The 14,187-nt window shown below is 38.6% G+C and overlaps 1 protein-coding gene across 3 annotated transcripts in view; it reads left to right on the top strand.

Annotated features, from left to right (window-relative positions):
- Positions 1-14,187, top strand: part of Phf8 (PHD finger protein 8) — a 119,167-nt gene that overhangs the window by 47,889 nt on the left and 57,091 nt on the right. For 2 of the 3 annotated variants that reach the window (XM_021153035.2, XM_029473204.2), the window contains exons 9-14: positions 4,990-5,077; positions 5,581-5,687; positions 7,274-7,365; positions 10,144-10,233; positions 12,164-12,466; positions 13,165-13,268. In XM_021153035.2, the coding sequence (XP_021008694.1) occupies positions 4,990-5,077; positions 5,581-5,687; positions 7,274-7,365; positions 10,144-10,233; positions 12,164-12,466; positions 13,165-13,268 (784 nt within the window). The remainder of the gene's footprint in view (positions 1-4,989; positions 5,078-5,580; positions 5,688-7,273; positions 7,366-10,143; positions 10,234-12,163; positions 12,467-13,164; positions 13,269-14,187) is intronic. The other variant, XM_021153037.2, reaches the window with a different exon arrangement.

Below are 14,187 nucleotides of genomic sequence, written 5' to 3'. Positions count from 1 at the left end.
GCTATCCCCAAATCCCCTTATACCCCCCTGCCCTGCTCCCCAACCACCCACTCCTACTTCCTGGCCCTGGCATTCCCCTGTACTGGGGCATATGATCTTCGCAAGACCAAGGGCCCCTCCTCCCATTGATGGCCGACTAGGCCATCTTCTGCTACATATGCAGCTAGAGACACGAGCTCTGGGGGGTACTGGTTAGTTCATATTGTTGTTCCTCCTATAGGATTGCAGACCCCTTTCATTCCTTGGGTGCTTTCTCTAACTCCTCCATTGGGGGCCCTGTGTTCCATCCAATAGCTGACTGTGAGCATCCACTTCTGTGTTTGCCAGGCACTGGCATAGCCTCACAAGAGAGATCTATGTCAGGGTCCCTTCAGCAAAATCTTTCTGGCATATGCAATAGTGTCTGGGTTTGGTGGTTGTATATGGGATGGATCCCCGGGTGGGGCAGTCTCTGAATGGTCCTTCCTGTTTTGTTTTTTTTTTTTTTTTAACGAGACTTTTACTTACATGTAAGAATGTGCAAACACTTATTCCCCCTGGAGGGCCAAAGATGGCAATTTAATTCCCTGGAACTGGAGTTACAGATAGTTGTGAGTTGCTATGTGGGTTCTGGGAATTGAGGCTTCGTCTTCTGGAAGAGCAGCCAATGCTCTTAATCTTCAAGCCATTTCTAGCCCGTCACCTTTTTTTTTTTTTGGAGATATAATTTCTCACTAAACTAGAGTAGATGTAACAAGCCCTTTGAGTCCTCCTTTCTCCAAGCTCTGCAGTGCCCAAGTTACAGACACGTGCTGCCATGCTTAGATTTTTACTTGGGTACTTGAGATCTGAATTTAGGTCCTTATGCTTGCATGGCAAATACTTTATTGACTGAGCCTTCTCCTTAGCTCTGAAATCCTTTGAGAGCCAAAGCAACTGTATGAATAGAAAATTTCACATCATCTAACTAATGTGATGAGATCATGCTCAGACATAAATGTAAAAGTAACTTTTATTCACCCAATGTCATCTTGGAGGCTTACTTCCTCTGTCTGCTAACCAAGGCCTACTCCTGGAAGCATCTAGCCTCATTACAATGTTATCAGCCCTAGAATGCTTTCAGCCTCTGAGATTTACTGCTAAATAAGATGTCTCCTGTCTAGTTCTTTCTGAATTCTGGCTGGCTAGTTCAACTCAGCTGTTTTGGCACAGAACTCTTCAAGCTGACTGATTCACTCTGGCTTCTCTTGGCCTTTCCTGAATGGATCTGCTTGGTCTCTTACTAACTGTGGCAGTTTAATCTCCTGGCTCCTTCTCATTCTCTGGCTAGTTCTATCTTCACCTGTGTCTAGGTAGTTCTTTGTCTGCAACCTATCTCTGTAAAACTGTCTCCTTCCTCTCTGCACTGCCCCTTAAGCAGCTCTCCTGTCCTCTCTACTCATGAGAGTTGTGCATATTCTGTTCTGTCAAATCTTTCTCACTCAGACATCAGTTTTAAACATAGATGCTTCCTTCTACAAACTAACTTTACTTTCATTGTTTGGGATTAAAGGTGTGACTGAAAACCAGGTCTGTATTCCAGCCAGAGGGATTAAAGGTGTGTGCTAAGGTTGAGCCACACCACAACGAGCCACAGTTTATTTTTAATGAATAACACAATCTCAGGGTATAACAATCTTGGGGTTCACAGTGTGATCAAATACCCTACAACACATTAAGTGCATTAAATATGTAAATTTTACTTCAGGTTGTTTGTATAAAGTACATTCAGGTCATAAACAAGTATTTCATTCCCAGAATAACTGTTTTTGTCCTCAAGATATATGTCTATTTGTAGATATTACAAAATTTTAAATATGTCTCAAGTCTGAAACATTTCTCATTTGAAGTATTTTATGCAAGGGATATTCGGCTTCTATTTTCGGTTTTCTTGTGTATCTGTTTGGTAGAGGATTGCCTCTATCATGTGGTAGCTCCATAGATTGCCTTTTTGAGGAATTGTCAAGCTATTATCAAAGTAGATAATGTGCACTATTTTACATTCCAGGTAGCAAAGTATAAGGGTTCCAACTTGTTCATATCTTCTCAAATACTTGTCATTTCTGTCTTTATGATCATAGCAACCCTAGTGTGAGTAAAATATAGCACCAAGGTTCTACTTTGTGTTTCCCTAATGACTATTAATGTTGACCATCTTGCAAAAATAATTCCTGTAATTTATAGATCTTTGTTTTTTTATTTTTTGTGAAATCCTTTACCTATTCTTAAATATTAATAATAGTATAACTATTTATAGTTTTAATTAAATCTTATTTAATTATTAAATCACACAGTGCCCATCACACAATGACCATACATGAATTATATTTTAGTACCTTTATCAGATATATTGTTCAAAAACATTTTTCTTATTCTTGAGTTTATCTTTTGACATTGTTCTTTTCTTTCTATCCTTTTTGAATTTTTAATTTTTTTCTTTTTTAACAGGAGTTCTCTATGTTGCCAGGCTGTCCTGAAACTCGCTCTGTAGACCAGGATAGATTTGAACTCACAGAGATCTGCCTGCCTTTGCTTCCTGAGTGCTGGATTAAAGGCATATGCCACCACCACCTGGCTTGACATTATCTTTTAATACATTAAATTGATTCATTGACAAGTTCACACATACACACATATGCATACTTCATTCATGTCCCCCATTATTTTTTCTTACCTCACTTTTCCTGATGTTTAATCTCTTCTTCCCAACAAATATCCCTCCTACTTTAACATCTTTTTTTTTTTTTATTATTCAAGGGTTGCAGCTTTAGGATGGTTGAGAACTACTGCTCTAATGGGTTTCCTGCTTCTGTCTTTTTTTTTTATTAGATATTTTATTTATATACATTTCAAATGGTATCCCGAAAGTTCCCTATACTCTCCCTCCACCCTGCTCCCCTACCCACCCACTCTCACTTCTTGGCACTGGCATTCCCCTGTATTGGGGCATATAAAGTTTGCAAGACCAAGGGGCCTCTCTTCCCAGTGATGGCCAACTAGGCCATCTTCTGCTACATATGCAGCTAGAGGCACAAGCTCTGGGGGTCTTTGTGTGCTTCACTGCATTTATTTTCCAGTGACAGTGACTTCCTCTCTCATAGGAGCTATTAAATTAACTGCCTATAGCTCCCAGAAAGAGTTGAGTCTTTTTACATTCTTTGATAGTCTCATATAATATGAATGTTATTCTGTCCAGTTTATCTGTTTTTCTTTGTTGGCTTTCTTTCCTTTTTTCCTTTGTCTCACTCAGTCTGTGCTCAGTCTATTTCTATATCTCCAAGGCCTCAAATTTGTGATCTTACTGCCTTAAATCTTTTTTTGTTGTTGTTTTAGATTTTTTTTTTTGGTTGTTTTTTGAGACAGGGTTTCTCTGTGTAGTCCTGGCTGTCCTGGAACTCACTCTGTAGACCAGGCTGGCCTCCAACTCAGAAATCTGCCTGCCTCTGCCTCCCAACTGCTGGGATTAAAGGCATGCGCCACCACTGCCTGGCTTTCAATCTTTTGATTGATATGATTATATCTACAGGTATTGGGAATTCAAGGAAATAAATATTTATAAGTATTTTATTGGTTTTTGACACATTGTATTACTCAGACTGTGCTGTCTTACCATGTAGATCAGCTAGCCTTAAACCTATCATCTTCCTGCCTTAGCTTTCTGAGTGCTGAGATTATAGGTATGTGTCACTGTTTTCAGTGTAGTTTTGGTTATTATATTAAGATATTTTATTAAAATTGAGTTAATTTTTATATACAGGTTGGGGCAAGAGTCTAGTTTTACTCTTTGGCATGTAGACATCTGCTTCTTCCAGAGTATCCTGAAAACTTTCCTCATTGAATTTTCTTGATATTTCTTCTCTGTCACTGTTACTGGTTGATTTATAGTTCAAGTTGTAGTTCAGTGGTGGAGTATTATCTAGTATGTCCAAGGTCCTGGGCTTGCTCCTCAGTATTGCAAAACCAAAAATCAAATGTAAAAACAAACCATGAAAAGTCAGCTGAGCATATATGGGTTTATTTTTGGATCTTATATCTTCCATTGATTTATATGTCTCTCCTTATGATAATGCGTACTTTTTTGACTACTATATATTTATAGTAAGTTTTGAAGTTGCGATTTGTCAGTTTTCTAACTTTGTATATCTTTTTCAAGGTTGGTTTGTTATGATCCCATGAATTTTTTATGTGAATTATTAGGTTCAGAATTTGCTTTGTTTTTTTAGAGGTTCTAGTTGTTTATTTGCTCTAGTTTTGTTTTGATCTTAGTAGTTGCTACATTGTGTGTGTGTGTAACATCACAGATTATTGGTGATACTATTTTATCAGTTTGAAAGGTTTTAGATGTACCTAGGAGTATAAAAAAACAGTTTGGAATACTAACCAGTATGAGAGATAAGGAGGGTCATGAATCTTCTGGATAGATGAATGGAGAAGGGAGATGAATATGGAAAGGATTTAAGAAAACAATGTTGCAAAATTAGAGGCAAGGGGAGTGAATAATTGTGTTTTAGTAGTGTGCATTTTAGAGTAGTTCTAGCAAAAGAGTGATGTTTTTTAGAGAAGAGAGAGTAAATCAACAGAAAGATAATTCAAGTAGGGAGAGATGCATTAACTTCATAAGTTGATTCTGTTCATGTTACTAGAATGATAGAGTAGGCTATGCTGGTTATTGCCACAGTAAAAAAAAATATTTTAAATCATTGGTAAGCTATTTTTAAGGAGTGAAGGTTACTATTACCCTCTTGCTCTTACCCTAGCCCTCCTGCTCCCCCCTCCCCCCCCTTTCAACGTGGCCATGGCCGGCCTCTACTTCCCTACTCTCTCCCTCTTTCTGACTTTCTACAATAAATGCCTTAAAACCAATAAATAAATAAATAAATAAATGAGTGAAGGTTAAACTGACCAGGCAGTGAGGTGTCCAAAGAAGAAGGCCTTCTGCTAGCTGTGATTTTTGCCTTCTTTGTACTACAGGATGGATACATGCTGTGTTAACACCAGTGGACTGCTTAGCATTCGGAGGGAACTTCTTACACAGTCTTAATATTGAAATGCAACTCAAGTGAGTTCTCACATTGTCTGTTCTTGTGTGCTATAGTCCTTGTGTAAGTCCCTTGAGTAAAGAATGCAATATAGTATGATGAAGACAACAAGAAAGGAAAGTATCTTGGGCATTTTGGTTCTTTGCTTTTTAAAGACAGGGTTTCTCTGTGTAGCCCTGGCTGTCCTAGAACTCACCCTATAGACTAGGCTGGCCTCAAACTCAGAGATATGACTCTCTCTGGATCCCAAAGTCTGGGATTAAAGGTGTGCACCACCACTGCTGCTGGACAGTATCTTGGTTCTTAATGACAGTTTGACAAGGTTAACGCTCTTTCTTCACTTAGTTGTTAATATACCTTTGGGCAGGTACATAATCTTTGATCTCAAAGTTTCTTTGTATATAGGGCTTTACAGGGTCACTGTGAGTATTAAATACAGTGGATACATAGCACTGAGAATAACACTTGGTACATAGTAGGTGCTCAGTAAATAGATTCTTTTTATAGTCATGTTTCCTTACAGGGCTTATGAAATTGAGAAGCGGCTGAGCACAGCAGACCTTTTCAAGTTTCCCAACTTCGAGACCATCTGTTGGTATGTGGGAAAGCATATTCTGGACATCTTTCGAGGTATGGTTTTCCTTATCAGCTATCACTTTTGCTAAGAGAAAGGAAGAAGAAGAGGGATTGTAGAAATTGGGAAGAGGAGAAATGGGAGGTGAAAGCTTGCTTCTACTGCTGCCTTGCTGTGTATATTAAATCATTAATATCTTAAATATATACTATAAAATGTCCCAATAACCAAGATATAGAACTAGGCTAAAGGTCCATGAACGCTACTTAGAGAAAAAAAGAGGTAGAGACAGAGAGACACGCACAGAGACAGAAGGAGACTAGACATCAAAGTAGAAGGGGCCTAGGAGAAGCAAGAGGGAGATTTAACAGAAGTGTTCAACCCTGTGGGCTAAAAGATGCATACAGCTGCGTGTGGCCAAGGACAACAGAAAATGGGTCCAGCATGAAATTATAAACCGACTTAAAATGTTTTGAAGTGTTTTGCAGTTTGTTTTGGTAACTCAGTTGCATGGTTATTTAGTGTGAACTTTGAAGATAAAACATTGGGTTGCAAAGTCAGAAAATTGGACATACTTGTTGAGGGATGGGCAGAACCAAAGGGTAATGCAATATATATAATATGGAAGTAGAAGGTGAGACTCTGGGGTAAGAAAGGGAAAAGACGAAGGCAGTGAGTTAGGTATGAATACAGTATACTGATAGAGTTGTTCAAACTTTGTATTTTTTATATTAACTAAAAAAGTAAAGTAATCATAACTATTATACCATTATACTTACTTTCTCCACCAAAATCATCCATAATTTCTGGAAACCACTAATCCCTATAATTTTGTCATTTGAAGAATAGTATATAAATGGAATTATATCCCATGATTCATGCATATCCCGGCTATGCCTCCCTCAGGGATAAAACCCAGTCTTGATATCCTGGCATCACTGTGGTCCTGGGTATCTGCCCTGGTGGAAACCAGCTTGCTGGTTTTCATCTTTCTTAGTCTTGTCTGAAATAAAGTGAGTCCCTTGCTTGGACCTGATAATTGATTCTTCAAGATGACTAGGCCAAAAGGAATCATTATTGCAGTTACAAAGGACCTCATAGCCTAGTGAATACAGTTTCCTACCCAATACTTCAAGCCCTTACTCTGCCACTTTGACAGACTGTCATGTAAGTGTTAAAACATGGAATAACTAATGACTCATTTACCTATTCTGACCAGTTTAGTACAGTAGAAAATTCTTTATAAAGCATAAAGTTGGTTATTAATAACCTCCTCATGAAGTAAAGCAGAACATAGACAATTTTGAGACCTAAAAGGCGGAATAATTTAATAGAAGGAACACAGGCCTTATATTCAAATGAATACAGATAAATGTTTTGACGTATCAAGATTTCTCTTAGACCTTTAGTTTCCTGAACTATAAAATGAACTTTGCTTACAATGTAGATATTAGAGTTAAATGACAGCTGCCTAGTGGGTAGTAAATTATTAAGCTTTCAGTAAGTGAATACTATTAATATAACAGATCTAAGGGTGTGCCTAGAACCCTCATCATTGTCTTTGGTTGTCTGACAAAGGTAACAAGTCCTTCATTCCTCTGAATAGGTATATTGACACTCTACCTTTTTATTCCTGCTTTAGGCTTACGAGAGAATAGAAGACACCCTGCCTCCTACCTGGTCCATGGTGGTAAAGCTCTGAACTTGGCATTTAGAGCTTGGACAAAGAAAGAAGTAAATATACTTATTTCTGTATCTACTTAGTAGTTCTTCCTTCGATAAAGGTTACAGATAGATGTTTGGGGAGTCATAAAATCAAAGAGGCAAATAGGCTCCTGGGGTTAGAGTGGAAAGCTAGGCTAGGAGCCTTTATTTCTGATTTTAAGAAATAATACATATGCTTATTCCTTAGAATTAAAAATATATATGGTTGTAAAGAAAATTTTCACCTGTAATTTTAACTGAGAGGAATTAGCATTAACATTTGGATGTATTTCCTTTTGGTCTTTTATGTGTGCATTATATTTTAAGTTATGTGTATGGGTGTTTTGCTCAAATGTACTTGCACAACATGCATGCAGTACCTGGAGAGATCAGAAGAGGGTGTCAGAGTTTCTGGAACTGGAGTTGCAGGCGGTTATGAGTTATTGTGTGGGTGTTAGGAATTAAACCTCTCTCCTCTTTTTTTTTTTTTTAAAGATTTTTTATTTATTATGTGTAAGTACATTGCAGCTGTCTTTAGACACCAGAAGAGGGCGTCATATCTCACTACGGATGGTTGTGAGCCACCATGTGGTTGCTGGGACTTGAACTCAGGACCTTTGGGAGAGCAGTCAGTGTGCTCTTACCCGCTGAGCCATCTCACCAGCCCAACCTCTCTCCTCTTGAAGAACAGCTAGTACTCTTAACTGCTGAGCCAACCCCAGCCCCTTGTGTGTACTTTTGAGGGCGCTCCAGGTAAAATTGGAGCCCTGCATACGCTTTGCACCTTGAATCTCTGGACCCCACATGTGAATTTAGAAACATAATTGGTATTTCATTATTTATTCAATTTTGTATCTCACTAGATTGGCTTAATTTTCTTGTGTTACTTAAGTTCTCCATAAATACTGAGCTGCTACATGCTATTTTTTTCTCAGGAATCACCTGGTTATTTGTTTATAGTTGCTTTCTATTTGTTTCTTTTTGGAGGGCTGTCATAACAGCAAATCATACAGTAAATATCCGTAAGCATATGTCTTTGTTTCTTATGTCTTGTTTATTCCTTCAGGATAGATTCCTGAAAGGTCAATTACTGGAGCAAAGTATATGGAAAAAATTGAAAGATTCTTGATGCCTACTGCCAAAATGACTTTTTAGAAAATTTCCAATATTCAACTATCTGAGTATAAATGATAATTCTTATTGTCGTTCTTAAGCTCTCTATGTACTGATTTGGAAAGATCTCCAGAATTTGTCAAATGAAGGTACAGAATCATCTATAGAAGCAACCATATGTAAAAAGGGAAGAAGCAAGAATTGTGTTTATATATGTTCATATTTGCCCAAAGACACAATTTGCAGGGACATAGAAGCTAATGAAAAATAGTTACCAATGGAAGAAGGTAGAATGATAGGGATGTTTTTTAACATATCTTTTTAATTATTTAATTTTTGAACCATCTAAATATATTTATTTCCAAATGTTCATTTAAAAAAATTCAACCTTAAATGGAAAAATAACATTGAATTCCTTTTCTTTTGGCTGAATACTCTGGGTCATGGGGCCTGTCCTAAGGTGTGGTTAATATAACCGGTGAGACTACATTGGGGAAAAGTGATTTCTCCTTTGTCATCAGGTATCAATTGCAGATAACTTACATTGGCTAGGGGTAGGAGTTCATGTTGATTTCCACCCCTGTGTGTGTTTCTGTGTTTCTTATTTTTGTTTGTTTTAAAGAGAGAAATAGAACAAGTTGGGTGGGTAGGCTCTGGATGGGAGGGAAATACATGATCAAAATATACTATATGAAAATTGTTTTCCAAGACTTAAAAATCAAAGAAATGCAAAAGTAGAATAAATATTAAGACAGTCTCAGGTTTCAGATTCTCTATAGTTTCCTTCCTTCCGTATAATCACCTAAAGGGATAGTTTCAGTCCTTGTACATGGTTTAACTTATGCATCAATCTCTTCATTTTGTGTTGCCAACATTCCCCAAATATTGTAAAACTTCATGTTTTGGGATTTCCTTTGTTCCCTGATCTCACAAACACCTGGCCTTTAGCCTGTAGTTCCGTTTTTTCATCTTCCTCCATCCTTGCTACCTTCAGTGTTATTTCTGATCCTTACTATGAAGTATACTTCAGACTGACTCTTCCAGGAACACCAAAAGAAAGTGAGTGTGTAGTTCTTAAGCACTCATACCCTGGGTCAATATGGAATCAGAAACCCAGGAATGGCTCTAAATAGCATGGCCAAAGGGAGCTAGAGGAGAGCAGAGCGCCTTTAAAGGGGGCACAGGATCATGGAAGAAGTCTTCTTTGAAGTACAGATGATTTGCATGCCCTCCTAGCCTAGAAGGGCAGGAACCATCAAAGTTACCCAACTTTATTTGGATAACTAGGAATGGAATGGGAAGACTCTATAAAGGGCCTTCTTTATTCATTCATTGAGTCATTCATTCAAATAATTACATGTTCTGAGACCATTCCACATACTGGGCCAGTCCATTTTTATCAGTTTTTCTTTTGTAGTTCATGCTATTAGTGACTTAAGAAATAGTTGCTTAGCAAAAGTTCACAAAAATGTTCTCCTTGGTTATATAGGGCTTATATTTTTAAGTTCTATATTTAAGTCTGTAATCTTCTTTGTTATTTCAAAAATGTATTAAAAGTTTTTGGTTTTGTTTGACCTATGGATATCTGGCATCTAATTGGTTCCCTATCAGTTATTGAAAAGATTATCCTTCCTTCATTGCTTGCCCTTGGCATGTTTGCAAGAATTCAGTTGTCTTATGCTTCTTATTTGACAGGCTTTGCCAGACCACGAGGATGAGATCCCAGAGACAGTGCGGACTGTACAGCTCATTAAAGATCTGGCTAGGGAGATCCGTCTGGTTGAAGTAAGAAGCATGGGAGAAGGGAAGGCATTTGGGAAGGGCTGGAGACTCAAATGGCAGGTCAGAACTTTGTAGCTGGCATAACGCCTAGGGGAGGAGTGAGAAGACTCTAGCAAGGGCCTTATTCATTCATTTAGTCATTCATTCAAATATTTATGTGTTGAGTACATGCCACACACTGGGCTAGGAATGATATAGTGCCTGTCCATAAACTCACAGACATAGTTGACCTCTTGAAAGTGGTTCCTTATCTCTAAAATGAGATTAATGATATCTACTCAAAGTTGTTAAGAGGATTAATTAAGGTAATGTGAATTGAAAATTGAGTATAGTTCTTGGTATGCAGTTGGCACTTAAATTCTAATGATAGACTATAGTGATAGTTGTAGTTGTTACTTTTAATACTTGGACTTAATCTCTGAATTCTACAAAATAACAAACTCAAGTTGAAGATGATTACAAAGGCATGTTTCAACAGGTGGCATACACCACAAGGCAGGAGGTATAGTAGTAAGAAACTCAGAGAAGCCTGGGTTCTGGTTCCTGCTCTTTCACTTGAAAGCCTTTCAGAGTCCCAGTTTCCTGATCCCTAAGCTGAGGAATAACTTTACCGAGCTTTCAAATCTTTGGTAAAATTGAGAGGTAATATAGAGCCCCTCACACAGTGCCTGGCAGAGTAAGTACTCAATAAATGTGAGTCATTGTTATTAATAGACTTTTTAGCAAAGAGAAAACTCAGTGTGGGCTGGTAAAGTAGCAGAGGCGCCAGAGAAAAATTGGACTTGAGGATGTTTAAGCTGTCTTAGAAGTCTATTTCGTGCCTAAGAGATCTGTGTATTTGTCGTTCCCTCCCTTCCCTACTCCTCTGTGAATGTCTGTCTTTCCCTCCCTCCCTCTTACTTTCTCTTTCCCTCCTCCCCCTCTCCCCCCCTTTCTTCCTTCCTTCGTTTCTTTCTTTCATTGTATATGTATGTATGCATATACGTGTATCCATGTTACAGGGTGGTTTGCTTCTAGAATTTGGGCTTCTGTCTTCACTGCTTACAGCATGTTTCACTGTCTACACTGTAGTCTACAGTGTCTACATCCTACCTCACTTTTCTCTATTTCACTCACTAATCCCTTTTAGGAGTCAGTCAAATGACTATATCATTTCCAGTTCTTACATAACCCAGTTTTATACAAAGAGAACTTTGGGCTGGCTAGGAAAAAAACTCATTAGATAGAACATGACTTGTTCATTGACTTTCAAACATTTTAAAGCAATGGAATACTTTTTTTTTTCAAATAAGATCTTATATGGAAACCAGTTTATATAACAAATCAAAGCATAGCTGCTTTGAGTAGGATAAAGGTCAGAGACCTAGAGCTCCCCTTGTTCCTCTCATCTGCCTTCCACATACCATCCATCCCCAAGATTTCTCCCAGGAAGTGCAAAGAAACCACAGAACATCTTTGAAAAAATACCTTTTTAGTCTTGGCTTTTAATTATACAGCTGAACAAACAAGCTCTAGAGCTTGTTCCATCAGATAACTTTCCCTAGGTCAGAAAGATAGCTGGTAGCAAAATTAAGACTAGAAACTTTCTTCAAAACTTCTATAGTCCTTATAGTTTCAACCACACAGACAAGTATTTGATTATTTTTTATTTTGTGTCAGCTAATCTTGGAGTCTTTTCCCTCCAGTTTTGACAGTAATGCTGGGCTTTTTCTTTGCTCGTCTTCTCTTTACTTGTCAATGGCTGGGTAAAGAAATGCCACCCAATAAATGTATGATGGCTCACTGTACAGAAACCAGGGGTGTGCATATGTGGAGCACATATATAAGCCACTTCCTTGGCAGTACCATTAGTGCTGGGAACAGACCTCTGCTCTTAGCATAGAGAGAACACTTGAGTAAGCTCTAACCCCCTCGTGTACTAATACTCTTGTAGGACATCTTCCAACAGAACGTTGGGAAGACGAGCAATATCTTTGGGCTGCAGAGGATCTTCCCAGCTGGCTCCATCCCCTTAACCAAGCCAGCCCATTCCACTTCAGTATCCATGTCCAAGCTGTCACTGCCCTCCAAAAATGGTTCAAAGAAGAAAGGCCTGAAGCCCAAGGATATCTTCAAGAAGGCAGAGCGAAAGGGCAAGCAGAGTTCAGCCTTGGGGCCTGCTGGCCAGTTGAGCTATAATCTCATGGACCCATACAGTCATCAGGCACTGAAGACAGGCCCTTCCCAGAAAGCAAAGGTGGGTGCTGGCCCATGGGTTCAGCCCAACCCTTTCGGGACCCTTGAAAGAGCAGTATTTCAAAACACCAGGCTATCCTGTTCCATCTCTTAGGGCCCTTGGTGTTTGGCTACCAGTTCCACTCATTTAACAGGCATTTATTGAGACATTTTCTGTGCTGGGCACTGTGATAGGTGCTGTGGATGGAACTCAAGAGGCTGAGAGGCTAGAAAAGAAGGAAGATAGAGATAAAAACAAATGAGTGAAATGCAGTGTGGATGCCACCCATGATCAAGGATATATGTGGGGTTATGAGGCACAGAAGGCAGTTGATTTTATCTAGATAAGGCTTAGGAGCTCTTTGCCAGGTACATGACACTTGAGTTGAATCTTGATATACTCAGGTGGGAATGAGATTTGAGAATGTTGTCTGTCAGGTTAGAATCTTGAACAGGTCCTTGTCTCCTCCCTCAGGGCTTCACCTTGTCTAAGTATTGTGTTGCCCTATCTGGGTATCTAATAATGGTGCCCTCTTCTCTATTTAGGTACCATGTTTCACAAGCTATGCTATGTTTTCCCCAAGCCAGCTATATATTCTCAACCTCCCACTCCTATAATTGTTGGAGGTGGGGGGTTGGGGACAGGCATATCAGAAGGCCTTATGTCAGATTTACCTGGGAATCTCAGACTGGTGACAGCTGAGCCTCATTCTTCTACAGTTCAACATCAGTGGTACCAGCTTGAATGATTCAGATGATGACTCAGCAGACATGGACCTTGATGGCAGTGAGAACCCTCTGGCCCTGTTGATGGCTAATGGCAGGTAAGATGGGTAAAAGAAGCACAGAGATAACTGAGATTACCAATGACAATTAAAATATGGATCTGGGAGTTGGAACATAGGTGAGGGGAGGGCAGTATTTAGGCTAATATCAAAATGTTAATAGATATTTACTTTGTTTAGAAGTCATGGTGGATGGGGGAGAGGTTGGGAGTCTAACTAGTAATTTTGAAAATGATGTTTTATAGGTTCTAGAATTTTAGCAAGTTATTATGGTAGAACTACTAGTAGAAATGTTAGTAAGTGTACAGATTAGGAGCATAGGGTTTTGGGTTGAGACATGGCTCAGCTGTTAAAAGCACTTTCTGCTTTTACAGAGAGCCCCAGATTTCAGTACTCACATATGGTAGCTCACAATCATCCATAACTCTAGTTCCAGGGAATCAGATGCCCTCTTCTGATCTCCATGGGCACTAGGCTCATGTGTGATGCACATACATACATGCAGGCCAAATATTCATCTATATAAAATAAAAATAAATCTTTAACAAAAGAACATAGGGAATTTTAGGTAAGTTTTATTCACTATATGTATAGAGGGGTGGGGTGGGTGTTGATTCTTGTCTCCTGAAAGAATAAGCTTCTCTCATGTGGGTTGAATAAGGCACTGATCTGTGGGTATAGCAGTATGTCATTAGTAATGTTTTGCTATGTTCCTTTAGCATAAGTAATTACGATATTTTCACACACATATAATTTTATTTGGTTTATATTTACTTCTCCACAACCATCCTCTGTCCTCCTTAATCCCTGCCACTGACCTCCTTTTCACCAAAAATATTGCCCCTTCTTTTATATATGACATATATGTGCATATGTATAAGTATATAAATACAAAGCTAATTATAGATTTCTACATGAAAATGTAATAGTTTGTCTTTTTTCCTTATTATCCTCTCTC

Source organism: Mus caroli, unplaced genomic scaffold (genome assembly GCF_978045245.1).
Source record: "Mus caroli unplaced genomic scaffold, Mus_caroli_1 scaffold_5, whole genome shotgun sequence".
Taxonomy (NCBI): Eukaryota; Metazoa; Chordata; class Mammalia; order Rodentia; family Muridae; genus Mus; species Mus caroli.
Note: the sequence above shows the minus strand (reverse complement) of the source record. Positions and strands in the feature narration are given on the sequence as shown.